The following is an 18,877-nucleotide window of genomic DNA, read 5'->3' on the forward strand; positions in this document are numbered from 1 at the left end:
GGGTGATGGTCAATTTGCATATTACCTATTTATTAGATAGGATGATACAGCTCATCTCTCACTCTTTTTAAGCTCTTAACTTTTACAGTTAAATGTACCCAATTGACCCTTGAACAACATGGGGGTTTGGAGTACAGATCCTCTGCCCAAACAAAAATCAGAGAGAAGAAAAGGTGTGGGGGGGTTTAGAGGGGAGAAGAGGAGCAGAGAGGAAAAGAATGGGCTGACTATAGCTCAAAATCTATATCTCACATGGAAACCTATTAATGGGCTTTATAAAGCCAAATGTCTGCAAAGTGATCAGAAGGTTTCAGAAGATGCTAATGATTATGACTGTGGTGATATCTGAAGCCAAGCAGAGAGTGATGGTGGGCAGGTTAACTTTTCCTTCACAGTACATTCTATTAGTGTGATACTAATTGGATCATTGTTTGCCATTCTGAAATTTCTCTTTTCTTGTTAATAAGTTTGGCATCCAGTCTATACTCTGTACTTTCTTCTCTGGATCAGCATTCTATATCTTCTATGCTAAGTATAGATCAGTGGTGTCCAACCTTCTTTTGGCCATGTCTCACCTAAAGCACCTCTAAAATTCTGATGCCCCTCCTGTAACATATAATTCTTATTATTCAAAAAGTGAACTCCTATTTACGTGGAGGAAGCCTAAAAGGCCATTAACTAGATCTAAACAAGCTTCCAAAGAACATGGCATCCATAAAAGAGAAAAATAAAAGAACAAAAGGACAGTTGAAGTACTGAGGGAGAAATTCCTAAGAAATTGTTTAAATAATAATAATAATAATAATAATATGAAAAAATAGCAAATAGTTTCAAAATATATAATAGGGAACTGAAGTGCATAACTATGTCACAATATATATATTTATATACCGTATATAAGGCCCCTGGAACCATAAGAAATACAAAAATACACTGTTAATAACTCATTCTTGAATTTCCCCCATTAAAAATAAAAATGCCCACCTGTGAGGTGATGCCCCATGTTGGGAACCACTGGTATGAACCCTTCTCTAAAACATTCTTTATTGAGGCAAGCAGGGATGAGAGGCTAGTACTGAACCTCCAGGGCACACAGGATTGCTACTAGGTGCATGCTGTCTACACAACTAACTTGTATCCCTTCACCTGCATTACAATAATTTCCTCAGCAAGATCCAAACACCACGGGGCATTTAATGCTCTTTGAAATGTGGTAATATACTCCTTTGATGAAACATTGCCCCTCTGTTCTTCCCTATTACTCTTCTATACTTTTTATACACACCACTCCCTGAAAAAGCTTATAAGAATAACCTTTACAACCATTCCCAAGCAAACAATTCTGTTGAGAGACTAGATAATTTGTATAAATGAATGCTTTATTAGACATGCAACATGAAAACTTCACACATACTACAGATTTTAACCTATTATTCATGTATCAAATGCAGGTATGTTTTAATTATACACTAGAGCAGGGGTCCTCAAACTTTTTAAAGTGGGGGCCAGATCACGGTCCCTCAGAGAGCTGGAGGGCTGGACTATATGAACTACTAATTCCTACTGTAACACCTCGGCTACGCTCACTGCCCAAAAAACCTGGTGGGCCGGATCAGACTCCTCTGCGGGCCGCATGTGGCCTGCGGGCCGTAGTTTGAAGACCCCTGCACTAGAGGCCCAGTGCACAAAATTCATGTACAGGTAGGGTCCCTAGGCCTGGCTGGTGATCAGGGTGGATCAAGTTCCTCGCCTCCTCATCTCCTCCTTCCCTTGCTCCCTCAGCGTCCTGCCTCAGCCACCACTGGTCACCTGTCATGTTCCACGCCGCCCCCTGGTGGCAGCGCACATCAAAAAAAGTGATTGAACTCCCAGTCTCCTGGTTGAACTCCCAAGGCGATAATTTGCATATTAGCCTTTTATTATATAGGAGGATAGTCTTATAAACAGACATTCTCATAGGATGCTGTCTGGTTCATAAATCGGTATAACTATTTGAAGCTATCATAATTTTAAACATAAATTCCCTTAAACATTTCTATTTCTAGCAACTTATCACACCAATAAATTCAAATAAATAGCCAAGTGAGTATAGTACTAAACATAAAATGTGTGCCTCAAAGCTCTGATTATTTAGAAAGGTAATGACTGAAATGGAAAACTAAATTTCCCTCTGGGTCATTTATTAGAAAGGGAAAATGTAAGTTACATTTTCATTAATTGTCTTCATGTATTTGGGCTAATGTGGTAGTTAACAATATTTTATTAATGGTTTGGTTACCTTTGAATACACCACGTTTCCAAGAGCTTATGTGTAGAACATATGGAATTACATTACCAGGTCGTATGGTGATGCTTTGCTGTCCCCACACTATGGGAATATTTGAAGATGCCTGGAAAACATAGTTCAAAATCAAGAACTATATGTCAACATTCACATGAAATCAATGTAACAAGCTAAAGCATAGTAGAAAATGAAATATAATTTAAATACTTCCATTAAAACTGTTTACTTTTAAATAAAAGGCAAGCCCCCAAACTGCTACATACAGTAGAAGAAAAATATGAAACCTATGAAAAAGTAGAACAAAAAAGGTTCTTGCAAAAAGAGTGATGTTTATTTTCTGTTGTTACTTGTAGCAAGATCATTGATGCTTAGACAATCTGAGTATCTTTTATACGCAATACTCCATTTTCTCTCTGTATTTTTAATGTACAAATGATGAACCATTTTAATTAATTTCTACATCAATATTAACAATGTACAAAAAGGATATTTAAGCAACATTTGACCACAACTCTGGTTAAACTCAACTTTCAGCCAACTTAGTACTTATATCTCACCACCCCCACTGCCCAGGCAAACAATAATCTATTTTATACTTTTATGCATTTGCATATTCTGGAAAGTACATAGGAAAGAAATCATATAATATGTGGTTTTTTGTGACTGTCTTTTTTCTCTCAGCATAATCTTTCAAAGGTTCATTTGCATTGTAACATATATCAATACATCAATTTTTTATGGATGAATAGTATTGAATTACGTATATGATATGAAATATTTTGTATATCTATTCATAAGTTGATGAAAGTTTGGGCTATTTCCACTTTTGTCTAATTGAAACAATGCTGTTCTGAAAATATATACAAGTTTTTGAGTAGACATAGATTTTTCATTTCTCATGGGCATACAACTTGGAGTCGAATTGCTCAGGTAAATGATAACTCAATATTTAAGCTTTTAAGTTACTGTCTTCCAAAACTGTTTTCCAAAATGGCTGTAATTTCCAACTAGCAATGTGTGATGATTCCAATCTTTCTACATCTGTCAGTTTTTATTGTCTGTCATTTTAATTATAGTCATCCTAATGAGTGCAACGTGGCAACTTATTGTGATTTTAATTTTTATTTCCTTAATGACTAATATATGGAATATCTTTTTACCTACCTATTGGTCATTTGCATCTCCTCTTTGGAGAAAAGTCTATTAAAATTCTTTGCACATTTTAAAAACTGCATTGCCATTTTACTTTTGTGCTGTTAGTAACTTTACATACTCCAGAAATGAGGCCCTTCTCAGGTAGATGGCTTGTAGATATTTTCTATCATTCACTGGTTGGATTTTTCACTTTCTTCAAGGTATCATTTGTCTTTTATACAAGGTACTATAGCCATTTTCTAACATTCTAATTTTGAAGTCCAATTTACTTATTGTTTTGTCACTTGTGTTTTTGGTGTCATATCAAAAAGTAATTGCCTACCTGAAGGTCATGAATATTTACTGCTATGTTTTCTTCTATGATTTTTAGTTATATTTACTAAATTTTGGTCTATAATCCACTTTGAGTTTACTTTTGTACATGGTATGAGTTAGGGGTCCAAATTAAGTCTTTTGTGTGTGACTATCCAGTTCTCTCAGCACCATTTTTAAAAAATCACTATTCTGTTTCATTGAATTCTCTTGGTATCTATCAAAAATTCGATTAACCATTATTTTAAGGGTTTATTTCTGGACATTCTATTCCATTCCAATTATCTATATGTCTACTTTATGTCAGTACCACATAATCCTTAATATTATAGTTTTGTAGTTAAGGGCTTATATGTTTTAAAATCAGGAAGTATGAGTCATCCAATTTTTTCCTTATTTCACAAGATAGCTTTGTCTATTCTGTGTCCATGTATTTCTATATGAATTTTAGGATTACCCTGTCAAATTCTGCAAAAATGTCAGTTGGGATTTTGATATAGTGTTGCATATGTAAATCAATTTAGATAATAATGCCATCATAACAATATTAAGTTTTCTGGTCCATGAACATAGGATATATATTTCTATTTATTGGAAATATATTTAATTTAATTTCATAATATTTTATAGTTTTCATGTGTACATGTTTTGCCCTTCTTTTGTTAGGCTTGTTCCTAAGCAGTTTACTATTTTTGATGCTATTGTAAATGATTATTAATTTCAGTTGGTCAACAGTGTAGAAGCAGGGAACAGACTGTGGAATCTCAGAGGGAAGGCAGGGTGTGGAGTGGGTGGATAGGAATAGATCAACCAAAGAACTGGTATGCATATATGCATAACCCATGGACACAGACAATATGGTGGTGGAAGCCTGGGGTGGGGTGGGGTCAGGGGTGAGGGTGGGCTAGATGGGGTCATGGGAGAAAAAAGGCAACATATGTAGTACTTTAAACAAAAAAAGATTTAAAAATTTACTTTGGATTATTCACTGCTAATTTATAGAAATTGTTGTTTTTATATTTGATATTATATCCTGTAAATCTTCTAAACTCATGTATTAGTTTTAAGAGCATAATTAGTAACTTTCTTATAATTTTCTATTTATACTGAGTGGCCAGATTATTATGATCTCTGAACGCATAATAATCTTGCCACTCAGAGTACTTATGTATAAGGGAAAACTTGCAAATCTTGATGTCAAGGGACCAGGAGATAGTGGCCCCCAGCTTTTGGCTAGTAAGTCCTCTGCTTCTTTCTAACTACCCACAATGCAGTTCTTATACATGGAAAAACCTTATTTTAAAATCCCAACTCTGTGGTCAGTCTACACTGAGTGGCCAAATTATTATGCATTCAGTGATCATAATAATCTGGCCACTCAGTGTATAAGATAGTGATATCTACAAACAGATATTGTATGATTTCTTCCCTTTCTATGTAGATGCCTTTTATTTCTTGTTTGTAACTAATTGCACTAGGTATGATCTTCTATTCTAGTATAATGTTCAATAGAAGGTTCAAGACTGAAAATCCTTACCTTGTTCCTGACCATAGGGAAAAAATCATTGAATACTTTTTCATTAACTATGGTGTTAGTTATGGGACTTTCATAGATGCCCTTTAGCATGTCTCAAGCACACAGAATATTTCCTAGAGCAGACCATATCATAGGACAGACTAGTAAACAAAGCCTCAACAAATTGCATCATACACATATGTGTTTTAACAATAATGGAACTAGATTAGAAATCAAAAATGGGGGGAAATTTGGGAAATCCTTAAATAGATGGAATTTTAGACAACATAGTCCTAAATAACATGTCAAAAGGGAAATTCTAAGGGAAATTAGAAAATATTTTGAGCCCACTTAATTGATAATTCATTTATTTTATTGTACTTTTCAACTCCAGAATTTATTTTTTATAATTCTATATATGTATTGAAACTATTTATTGAAACTTTTCATTCATTCTTCAGACAAGATTCTTTTAGTTCACTGAACCTATGTACAAAGGTTTGTTTAAAGCACTGGTATTTGTCTACTTAGCCAACATGTGGACCCCTTCAGAGATAGCTTCCAGTGACTGCTTATTTTCCTGTGTGTGGGGGGTTATACTTCCTTATTTCTTTGTTTCCTTTTTCTTTGCCTCATAAATGTTATTGTTTTTGTTGAAAAATATGCGTTTTATATAAGGTACTATAGCCATTTTCTAAATCAGATCACTGCTACCCTGTGTTTTTTTCTTTGTTGATTTAGTGACTTTTCTGAACTAATACTGTGTTTCAGCATTCACAGTGGTTTTTACCCACTGAAGTCCCTGCTTAATTAGCTTCATGGTCAGCAATAATTTGTCACAGGTTTCTTTAAATGCTTTGAAACAATACATCATCTGCCCCTTGTCAAGGAGCACTGTATATGTGGTGAAGCACACTTTGAGCACTCAGTTATTTTTAATTTCCAGCTTACACAATGCCTCTGTGTCAGCCAGAAATGGGAAAAATGAGATCCTCTCAGGTCTTTCCTGGGCAAGTGCACAACTCTGCACACGGATGTGGCTTGCATGTTCCCCAGGAATATGTGATGCTTTTAAATCCCCTAAGGATGTCTGATTCCCCAGTTCTTCCTTTCAAGTTGTTGGCCACAACTGTTATTGCAACCTTAGACAAATGCAATGTCGAACAATAACTGTTGAATAGTTTGGCAAATGTCCTGAGGGTATGGATATAAAAATATTAGGAAGAACTAGAATATATAATAAATATTATTAATACTTTCATGAAATATAATTTAATTAAATAGGTGGTACCTTTATTACAGAAAGAGCTTCATTAAAAATTTATACTCTATAAGTAAAATAACCATGTTCTTCAGTTTTATTTGTGGATTAAAATGATAGAAATATACACTTGAATTATTAATATTTGTAAAAATTTGTTATGAATAGAATTCCACTTCTACATTTAATTAGATGTAGTTAATATAACATAATTATTAGTTTTTAAAGCATACACTTTTAAAAATGCATTCATTCTGATGAATAAAATATTAAAAATATATAGACATTAATTCTACCATAACAACAAAATGAAATAAGCAATGTTATGAAATCACAGGTTTTTATTTAACATGTTTTCCTCAAATTCTTAACACAGGTTTCCTTGATCATCAGCAAATTGTGGAAGAGGAAAAGGAGTATTGGAAAAATATTTTTCTTTACATTTAGTAAATTTAAATGATCATGATATTTCCTTCCTTCTTTCCTCCACTTGATTTTTCAAAGTTTTTTTTTTTTAATTGATTTCAGGGAGATGAAGGAGGATGGAGAAAGATAGAAACATCAATGATGAGAGAGAATCATGGATCGGCTGCCTCTTGCATGCCCCCTACTGGAAATCACGGCTGCAACCCAGGCATGTACCCTGACCAGGAATCAAACCAGTGACCTCTTGGTTCATGGGCTGATGCTCAACCTCTGAGCCACACTAGTCACTCTGAGCAGGGGAGTATGAAAGAGGCCCCTATGCTCTGATTTAAGCTTAGTTGGAGACTCCAGAGTGAGAGGAGCAGTGTCAAGATTATGGGTAGTGGCTAATTTGGAGGATCCAAATTATAATAGAAGTGGTGGTGGCAAGGCTTGTCCTGAGTCTGCCCTCCCTGCTGGGGTGCTGAGGTTGCCTTTCCTTTCTTTTAGAATGCCACTCATTATATTTATATCTGTTCATTAAACAAAACTTCCTTAAAAACTATTATGTGCTTAATACTATGATTTATGGCAGTTTTAAAATATGGACAAGAGAGGCATACCCATTTTTCACAATTTATAACATGGTGGAGAACAACAAACAGGTTAGAGAAATATGATGTATGTTTGATGGTGGAACAGCTCTAAAAATGTTGTGGAAGCACATGAAATGGATCTACTCAGGTTTATGGGAATAGGTAAGGATTTTTTTTTTGAAAAGTGGCATCTAGGACCTGATCAGACAATGAAAAGTGGTTACACAAACACAGAGAAATGGGAGATATGAAGTTGGAGTGAGATTTCTAGCTGATAGCAAAAGGAAGTATTGCATGCAAAGGCCTAAGTATAGCTGCAGCCAAAATTGGCAAAAGATGAACCTGAGCAAATAAGTGTTTGAAGGATGGTAAATGCCACTTTGAGAAGTATGTACTCCATCCTAAAGGTAAGAAGAGTTTTAGCAGGAGAGTGACAAAATGAGATTTTCGTTTACAATATTCCCTCCATTTTCAATCCAGCAAGGAAGGAAGAAGAAAACCAAAGCACATATTTTTCAAGATCATAAAAAGCAGAAGGTGAACTCAGAGAATTTCTAAACTTGGCAATGTTCTCTAAAATTGAATTCAGAAAACTGTGATGGATAGCTATTTGAAGCTTCTTGTAAGGATCTATTGGGCACATAACAATTTTTAGATAAACATATAAGTGGAAAGTTGTATTTTGGGATAAGTTGAAATAAATCAAGCAAAGGAGGCTAAGTGAAAAACTTCATAAAACTAAAGATGTAGACAATTATGCATTTCTTCACATTCCCACTATTACACTAGTAAATGATAAAATAAACTTTTGTAAATCTATTATTTTTATTGATTTAAGAGGAAAGGAGGGGGAGAGAGAGAGAGAAAAAAACATCAATGATGAGAGAAAATCACTGACTGGCTACCTCCAGCATCTGCAACCTGGGCATATGCTCTGGGCGAGAATTGAACCATAGACCTTCTGGTTCATAGGTCTACGTTCACCCACTGAGCAATGCCAGCCTGGCTAGAATACACTTTTGAAATGTTATGCTGATAGGTTTCACATTAAAATTTCAAAAGCTGTTTAAAAATTCTTTGAAAATATCTTTTATTACCATTTATAATTTCTTCAAGTGAAAATACACATGACACAAATAAGTAGATTTTAATATGTCTTATGATTATATATTAATACTTAGAAATAAAATTTGTTTGGTACTAATTCAGCTTTATAATTTCAATAACATTTAATAGCTATTAGACTAATATAAAGTAGAATTCTAAACATTCTTTGTGTGTCATTGCTTCACCTAGTTAAATAAAATTAAATATTTTTTAAATTTTCATATAACTTTATATACTCATTCTGAAAATACTTTTATACCAAACAAAGTCTTACCTTAAATGTTACGATGTTCTTTGTATGATTGGGCACCATTATGATTCTATCTTCTGGGATCCCCACCTGACAATGTGCAATGATGGATTCCAAGGCCACGGGTTTTTTACCAATCCCTTTCATGGCAAAGACATGCTTCATACCATCTATTTTATTGTGTAAAGTAAGTTTACCCTGTGACAAATCAAGCAAATTTCAGCTCCATAGGAGTCACATTTGGATGCCAAACAGCCTCTACTATCCTATTACTCTTGGGTCTGATAAACACAATGAACATTCAAGGAGGTCATCCATAGAGTCTTGCAGTTTATGTACAAATACCTCTACTGCACGAGTAAGATGAAATACCTGTAAAAACCTCATTACTTCTCTTTACTTTCTCTAAATACAGAGTTTATACAGGTATCCTCTTATATAGCAAATATGTGCATGCTCATATCCTTATCAAAGAAATATGTCTTTAGAAAATAATTTCTAAACTACCAACTTGCTTAATGAATAAAAACAATAGGAACAATGATTTTACTTTGTTTAGTGTGGTATGTAAAAGTAATATAGGCATAAGAATTGGCAGGCAATGGGATTGCACTTTTCGGAATGTTTATGCCTCATTAAAATAATTATTCAGGCAAAATGAACTCTAATGATCAAATTCATGAAAATATAACTTTTCTGCAAAAAATATTTACTGTAAGTTATATAGATTAATATCATACATTGTTTTATTGACACATTAATACTAGGTAAAAATTATCAATGAGTTCATACCATAACCTCACATTCCAAATGAGGTTTGAATGTGAGAGGATATTGTGCTGTTTCACCTGATTTGACAGAGAAATCAAAAGGTCCATAAAAACATTCTCCTTCTACTTTCACGTGACATCTCCAGTCATTCATTGTTCTATTTATCTAAAGCATGAAAAGGGTAGATAAATATCAGAAAAATTATATTTATAAAGTTGAATGACATATTAATTATTGGTGCTTTTCATTAAATTACATATAGTATTTTTAACTATATTTCTTAAGAATCGCCATTTGGAAGTCATATTAGTTAAGAACAACTATAAAAAATGTGAATATAAGGCACAAGAAGTCTTTTCATAGTTCTTCTTAAATATGTTCTTTCAATGTCATACAGGAGCATTGCCTAACAGGATGATCTATGGATTGTTTAATAGGTAAAGGAATATTCATTTGTTTGACTTACTAATGTTTAAATGATAGAATGGTCTTGGGATTATACATTTTACTCCTAATAATTGGGTCATAAAATATGTTCTAATTGGTAGATTGCTTAGATAACAAAGGTCACATATTTCATTATAGAAAATTCTGTGCTTTGATCAAACTTCTGTTATGTCTTTATTAACTAAACAAATACAAAACAATTTATCAGTCAGAAAATTCAAAATTCTTTACAATTATGTTACTTTCTTCTATGTTGCGTTGTCACTTTGAGTAATAGATAGCCAAGCTACAGCAAATCATTATTCTTAGTGCCTATGTACCCATTTTAATAAATGTCAAGATCACAACTAAATCTGGAACAGAGTAACCTGAGGGACCATTACTCTGCTTGGTGGAGCCAGGAGGCATGGCTTTCAAGTAGGAATTTGATGATAGGTTAAAGAAGCTAAAGTTAATTTTTTAAAGCACCAAGATACAGCATAAGTGATTAATCAGGTGAGTAACATTATGACATTTATAGAGAGGAATAAAACTCTGACATCAATGTAGAGAAACACACAGCAACAGATAATACAATTGGAAATAGGCAAAGGATACAGGTTTAATCCCTGGTCAGAATAAGTGGAACAACAAATTAATGTCCAATGTCTATTTGTCTGTCTGCCTGCCTCTCTCTCCTTCTTTCTCTCCATTCCTCTCTCTCGAAAAATCATTCAATAAGTTAAAAAAAATCTGTAATAGTTCAAGATAAGAGGTTTAGAGAACTTTAATGAGATGGTAACAGTGTAAATGAAGAAAAATGCCACAAAAAATTTTTCATGCTTACTATTGGAATATTCTGGGTAAGGGCTTGAAATGCTGGTGTTTCAAAATCAAATCTGGTCTCTGGACATTCATCACTCACCACGCCTTCAATGTAGTAGACACGCACATCATATCTTGATGTCAACAAAATTTTACAAGGGTAGCGTCCAGGACAAAGAGGAGCAAATTTTAAAGCAACTAGGAAAGATCCTTCTGGAACTATCAAAATAATTGAAAAATAATTATTTTAAATGGCATAAACCTTGATTATTTTTAGGGTAAAGCAACATTTAATATTATTGTATAATCTAGAAGACACTAGGCAATGCCAAAGTAACACACTACCCCTAATCCTCAGGGCATAACAAGCAAGTTTATTTATCAGGGACAGATAGGTCATTGATAGGTCAAAGGAAGGTCTAATCCATAAAGTCACTCAGGGACCCATATTGTAAAAAGATAGCACTATGTTGCAGCAGTATCATCACAAATACCTCTTCTCCTTCCCTAACAGATCAAGGGAAGAGGAGAGGCTAGAAGTTTGCTCAAGGACTTTTCAGTACCCAGCCCCAAAATACCACATGTTACATTTAGATGGCCAGAACCAGTCACATGGCTTTATCTAACTGAATGGTGACTGAGAAATGAGACAGAAATATGGAATATTCAGTAAGGATTGTTGTTTCCCAGATTTCCATGACTTATGGGTGATCTGTCCCATAACAATCAAAATATTTTCAACTTGACTAGCAGATAGAAATTATTTTTTCATAGTTAATAACCAAGGATAGTCCAATTAATACTCTTCATACACCTTGTTATAAAATTTACCTGATATTAATAAGTAATATAATTTCTTATGATGGGTTCCTTTCCTTCCAAGCAATATTACCTTTTCTCAGAAGATCAATATTTTCTTATTCTCCATGAAATGACAAAGCAGTTATAAAAAACTCTCAACCTTAAAGTAGGATGCAATTTAAGAACATAATACAAATTTCACTGCTTATGCCAACATATTAAGTAATAGATGAAAAAGACATGATAAAAATATATTTAGAATCCTAATTCTGCAAAGAATTTCTTGCAAACCAAGAAAATAAATCCAGCTATCAACTAATTAACTAGACAAGTATTATGACATTAATTGGCTATAAATTTCATTGACTCACGTTTAACACCTCAAATGTTAAAAAAGGCAAACTTGTTTTCAAATATGCTGGTTTGTACACCAAGAAAATCATTCACTCCTGCAAGAACATTAACTGCTTTATATCTTTTTGAAGTAAATTGAGGATTTGTATGTGTGTGATAAGTATCATATTATGTATTATATATTATAAAATGTTAGTTTTTTGCATAATGTATATCACTGTATATCAGATATCATGTATTGTATATAATGTTATATAATGTACTAGAGGCCCAATGCACAAAATTCCTGTGGATCAGGCCTAAACCGGCAGTCAGACATCCCTCTCACAATCCAGGACCACTGGCTCCTAACTGCTCACCTGCCTGCCCACCTGATCACCCCTAACTGCACCCCCCTGCTTGCCTGGTCACCCCCAACTTGCCCCTCCTGCTATATCCCCCAACTGCCCTGCTCCACTGGCCTGGTTGCCCCTCACTGCTCCCTCACCAATCTGGTTGCCCCTATCTAACCCCCCCCCCCCGACAGGCCTGGTAGCCCCACGCAGCCTCCTGCTCAGTCATTTGGTCGTCCCTCACTAACCCCCCTGCCAGTCTGATCACCCCACACAGTCTGTTTGGCCGTCTATTTGGTTGTTTCAGATGTGATGGTCACTTAGCCTTTTATATATAGACAGATATTAAAATACACTGTTAATGGATCACATTTGAAATCTCTATCACATCTAAGCAAAGTCCAATATACTCAGATGGTCTAAGGAGAAAAAAAGTTTGTTATTTTTTTCCTTCCTTTTAAAGTAAAAATCAAATTTTAGAATAAACTTTCCTCTTGTCAAAAAGGACTCTAGGTACATTTTATAACCCGTTATTCACTAATGACTTTCATTCTGAATGAAGTGTTTGAGTTGCAGCAATATCATTAGAACAAACCAGGGGAGATAATGATTTGATAAAAATCTGTTGCTTTAACAGAAATAAAGAAACCTCATTTTTTCTCATGCATGAACAGACTGAAATGAAAATACTTAGATTAGATCATTAAAGAAAATTAAGCTGCATAGAAGAGGAATTTTAAGTAATTCAAAAGTAATTATTATTTTCATTAAAGATAAAGATTAACTAGCCATTTAATAGTGAACAACAATTAAAATGTGCATGTTCAAGTATAAAGCTCTATCAAAAGCTTTGTTATACACTGTTCTCTTTTCCCTAAGAATATTCATTTTCTAATGATACTGAGTAAAAAAATGAAAGCTGAACAGTGTACATTGCAAAGTGTACATTTTCCAACTCATGCAATGTTCATGAGCACAGACCCTGAGGAATGCACAGGGCTAGCCCCTTTCCCTTACCAATCCAAAACAAATCCACTATAAAGTGGAATTTGTGGGAAAGATGGTTCTATTTTTTGAAAATATATCGATAAAACAATGTTTCTTTTCTTAAAACATAAAAAATAACTTAGTTCAGGTAACAAACATAAACAAAAATATTATCACATATAATTAACAAGAAGTCGCTTCTAGATGAAGGTATTCATCAGCCAGTATACACATTCCCTTAGATATAAAATAGCAGAAGTAGAAACTACGATATCTTGATTTTTAGAAATTTGGAAATTTTACTGGCCACATTGTGGCACCACACCATTATTCTCTTTTAGGGACATGTTTTCTCAAAGTCCTTTCCAATTATGCACTGTAGCAGACACTACCAATGTCCTGCCATGTTGCCTTTCATTTAAATCTTCCTGAAGGTTAAGGGCTTTATGAAAACCTGTGACATTTTTCTAGAGGGTTTCTTCTTGTCACAGGAGGGAGCTCACTAGATCAGGCCAGAAATGGCAATGCCTGCAGCTGCAGTCTTCAACAAATAATATATCATATTGTTGAAAAATAACCCAGCTTCATTGTCTTTTGGTTAGAATAAATCTGGGGTGAATTCTCTACTAACTCCTAGAGATTCCCAGTGAAATTGAGCCCAAATAACTTACTCTGAAAACTATTCATTTATACTCTCTGAATTGGCTGCATCTTTTTGCTGTCTCTCACTTTCTCACATTCTTACCTATGGTTCCCGAGATCATGTCTCAAACTATTGATCTCAAGACCTGGTTTCAGGATCTTGAATTCCCCAACCTAATGTACATGGTTATCAAATGTATATGGCTATCAAATATATCAAATATCTGCTTCCTTCACATTCCAAAATAAACCATTGGCCAAAGCAAGACACATAGCCAAAACCAGGATCAACAAGGGAGGAAACATTTACACAAAACCTGCATATAGGCAGGCATGATCCAGTTGGGCTTTTACTGATATAATCTAACTTGTCTTTTTTTCAATTTAATAAATATTTATTGTTCAGATTATTACAGTTGTTCCTCTTTTTTCACCCCATAGCTCCCTTCCACCCAATTCCCACCACATTCTCTTCCCTTACCTCCCCGCCACTGTCTTCATCCATAGGTGCATGATTTTTGTCCAGTCTCTTCCCGCCTCCTACCCCCACATCCCTTTCCCCCTGAGAATTTTCAGCCAACTCCCTCTCTATGCCCCTGATTCTATTATATTCACCAGTTTATTCTGTTCCTCGGATTTTTAATTCACTTGATTTTCAGATTCACTTGTTGATAGATAGTATTTGTTGTTCATAATTTTTATTTTTACCTTTTTCTTCTTCTTCCTCTTCTTAAAGAATACCTTTCAGCATTTCATGCTTGTAAAATTCTCTCTTTGTCTTTTGCTCTTGCCATTTTAATTATGATGTGTCTTGGTGTGGTCTTCTTTGGATTCCTTTTGTTTGGGGTTCTGTGCACTTCCTGGACTTGTAAGTCTATTTCTTTCACCAGGTGCGGAAGTTTTCAGTTATTATTACTTCAAATATGTTTTCAGGATCTTGCTCTCTCTTCTTCTGGCACCCCCATTGTTCTGATATTGGTTCGCTTGAAGTTGGCCCAGAGGCTTCTTACACTAACTTCAAATTTTTGGATTCTTTTTTCTTTTCCAGTTGAGTGTTTTTTGCTTCTTTGTATTTCAAACCTTTGACTTGATTCTTGCGTCCCTCTAGTCTGCTGTTGGGTCTCTTATAATATTTTTTATTTCAGTCAGTGTATGTCTAATTTCTAGTTGGTCCTTTATCATATCGAGGGTCTCACTAAATTTATTGGCTTTTTCTAGGAAATTCTTGTAAAACCTTATAACTGTGGTTTTGAACTCTATATACAGTCATTTGTTTTCCTCCATTTCTTTTGTTTTTGATCTGTTTCTTTGTATCTGCATTTTCTCTGCTTCCGAGTTGGTAGGGTAGCTTTGTGTGCTAGGTGTCCTATAATATGGCCCAGGGGCTCAGCCTCCCCAGTTACCTGAGGTGGACACTCTTGGTGCACCCCTTGTGAACTGTGTGTACTGCCTTATTGTAGTTAAGTCTTGATTATTGTTGGTATCACTAGGAGGAATTGACCTCCAGGCCAATTGGCTATGAGGATCAGCTGGGTCTATGCTGAGAGAACTTTTGTGCTGGAGACAGCCTTATGAGACAAGACTTGCAAAATTGCAAAAGCCTCTGTGCTCATCTTGGATGGGGTGGAGTCTCAGGGCTGAGCAGACAATCTTAGCTTTCCATCAGCTCTGCCCTATGAGGCCCATGGGTCTCAGTGTCCCTCAGTAACTGCTGCGAGCACCTCTACGAGTAAGCTGCCCTCAAGTTTCACCCACTGCCAGACAGTCCAGTTTCTCCCCCAATGAATCTGGATTCCTAGATTCTTGCTAAGAACTGGGGTTCGGTGCAGTGAGAAGCTTCCATTTCCTACCCACTAGAGAAAGTCAGTGGCACACTCAGCAGTCGGTCCTCTCTGTGCACACTAGCGCACACACCTCCAGAATTCTGCCTTTCATGACTCCCCCGAGTTTCTGGCTGACAGCCCAGATTTCCCCCAAATAAGCCTGGGTCCTTTGGACCTTGTCCGGAACTGGAGTCCAGCACAGTTGGGAGTTTTTGTCTCCTTCCCCCTAGAGAAAGCCAGCCAGGCACTCAGCCGCCTGAGCACATCTCAATAGCCTTTTGTAGCTCCTCTGATTCTCCGTGTGCTTTCCTCTTTCCTTCTAGTTGTAGAATTTCCACTCAGCCAGTTTTCCTGTGGTTCTGGATGATGTTCATTTTGTCTTTTAGTTGCAGTTTTGAAATTGTTGTGTGAGGCAGCAGTTTAGGTGTTTATCTTTGCCATCATCTTGGTTTCTCCCAATCTAACTTGTCATAACTACAATGGAAGATATATGTATAAAACTAGCGAGGTGAAAGAAACAATCAACTGAGAGTTTAAAATCCTGTTTTCTAGACTGGCTGGCATGCTCAGTGGGTGAGTGTCAAACTATGAAGCAGAAGGTCGTGGTTTGATTCTCAAAGCACATGCAGGGGTTGCAAGCTCAATTCCCAGTGGGGGGCGTGCAGGAGGCAGCCAATCGATGATTCTCTCATCATTGATGTTTCTACCTCTCGTCCCCTCTCCCTTCCTCTCTGAAATCAATCAAAATATATTTTAAAATCCTGTTTTCCAGCTTTAGTTTCTTTCCTGCACTGTGTCACCTTGGGCAATGAACTTAGACTTTTTTTTTCAACTCAGTTTTTTGATCTGTTAAAATTAAAGAGTGAGATTTGATCAGTAGCTTTCAAGCATTTTAGTTTTTGGTTTTGAGATCCTGTCTATTAAGAATACCTGAGACAGAATCTCCACATATAAAACAAATTAACATAAAGGATAAAAAGCTAGAACTCCAGCCCTAACCAGTTTGGCTCAGCGGATAGAGCGTCAGTCTGCAGACTGAAGGGTCCTGGGTTCAATTCCAGTCAAGGGCAGGTACCTTAGTCATGGGCACATCCCCAGTAGGGAGTGTGCAGGAGGCAGCTGATTGATGTTTCTCTCTCATTGATGTTTCTGACTATCTATCCTTCTCCCTTCCTCTCTGTAAAAAAATCAATAAAATATATGTATAAAAACTAGAACTCCAGTTCACACCCATACCTCCATATTTCCAAACCAAAGTACTTTAAAAGAATGCTAGGGCCCGATAGAATATAATTTGATTAATCTGTCTCAGGTTTATCTGTGCATCAGAAATGTGAAGGAGACTAAATACTATAGTGAATTTATCATTATCTTCCATAGTTAATTATTTAAGTATATTACTAGCAAACAACAGTTAAAAGTTCTTAATTCAGAAGATGATATATCAAGAGAATGAGCAGCTATATTTATATGAATTCATTTATATAAATTAATTTACAATAGATATTTATTTATTCTAAAATCATGTATATTTTCAGATAATTTTTTTAGTGTATTTGCTAATCCCACTTTCATCTGCTATGAGAAAGCTGTTTTTTTTTTTGTTTGTTTATTTTTTTAAATGGCCGTGTTTTATTTTTTATTTTTTTAAATTTCTTTATTGATTCATATGCCTTTCGGCATAACGATTATTACTTGTCTCATTTTTGATTCTTATATTTCCAGTAGGACATGATCTCACTCATCTAGGGGAAATGGGGAAAGTTTCAATCTAGACTTTTTTTTCTTATAGTATAAATAAGGGGACAAACACTTACTAATTGGAATTTTATCCATTTTAGAAACTTTGTTATGTTCTTTCAGCACATCTGCCTCATAAATACTCTGGTAAGGAGAGTGATCGATTCATTGTGTACTAACAATTGCTCATTACTGAGTTTCCTCATGTAATATCAAAGACATGAAGTGTGCCATAGATTTCACTTTAAAAAAAAAAAGCATTCAGCAATTATAATATTAGTGTTTTATTTTTTTATTTTAAAAAATATTTACTGTTGAGAGTATTACAGATACCCCCTATCTTTCCTCATTGACCTCCTCCACTGGTTCCTGCCCAGCCCCAGACCTTCACCACCCTATTGTCTATGTCCATAGGTAATGCATATATGCATATAAGTTTCATGATTAATATCTTCCCACCACTCCCCACCTTCCCTCTGAGATTCATCAGTCTATTCCATGTTTCCATGCTTCTGATCCCATTTTATTCATCAGTTTATTATCCTTCATTAAATTTCTTATTCATTTATTTTTATTTTTAGATTCAATTGTTGATAAATACGTATTTATTGCCATTTTATTTTTCATATATTTGATCTTTTTCTTCTCTTAAAGAATACCCTTCAACATTTCATGTAATACTGGTTTGGTATTGAACTCCTTTAGCTTTTTATTATTATTATTATTATTTATTGTCTGTGAAGCTCTTTATCTAACCTTCAATTCTAAATAATAGCTTTGTTGGGTAGAGTAATCTTGGTTATAGGTCCTTGCAATTTGTCACTTTGAATATTTCTCGCCACTCCCTTCTGACCTTGTCCCCTGACCAACTCCAAAGGGCTGAGAGCATTGTACTTCTCTCCCCCATGAAGTTCCTAAGTACTTACAAGCAGAAAATACGGCTCTTCAGTGACCTGTCAGATTTTGCTCAAAGACAATATGTGTACATCTTTGCAGGTGCCCAGAAGCAAAGGAAAAAGGCTATAGGTAGGTATCAAAGTAGTGAAGTAAGGGCAGAAATTGAAATTATTTTTTCCAGTACTGCCTAGTTAGACTTAAAAGGTACAAGAATACATAGATTGTGTTGGTCAGATCTAGTAAGGCCTTACTAATAATTTTCTGTCTGTTGGGCCTCTCAATTATTAAGAGATATATAGTAAATTCTCCCACTTTAATTGTGGATATGTTCATTTTTCTTCCACATGTGCCAGTTTTTACTTTATACATTTAGAGATTATGTGGTTAGGTGAA

The 18,877-nt window shown here is 35.1% G+C and overlaps 1 protein-coding gene across 1 annotated transcript in view; it reads right to left on the bottom strand.

Moving 5' to 3' along the window:
- CFAP47 (cilia and flagella associated protein 47) overlaps positions 1–18,877 on the bottom strand; it is a gene marked incomplete at both ends in the record, with an annotated part of 384,890 nt that overhangs the window by 89,786 nt on the left and 276,227 nt on the right. Inside the window, 4 exons of the mRNA XM_084869970.1 lie at positions 2,279–2,390; positions 8,911–9,084; positions 9,679–9,822; positions 10,931–11,127. Of these exons, the coding sequence (XP_084726096.1) occupies positions 2,279–2,390; positions 8,911–9,084; positions 9,679–9,822; positions 10,931–11,127 (627 nt within the window). The remainder of the gene's footprint in view (positions 1–2,278; positions 2,391–8,910; positions 9,085–9,678; positions 9,823–10,930; positions 11,128–18,877) is intronic.

This window comes from Pipistrellus hanaki (assembly GCF_964339955.1).
Source record: "Pipistrellus hanaki genome assembly, chromosome: X".
Lineage (NCBI taxonomy): Eukaryota > Metazoa > Chordata > Mammalia > Chiroptera > Vespertilionidae > Pipistrellus > Pipistrellus hanaki.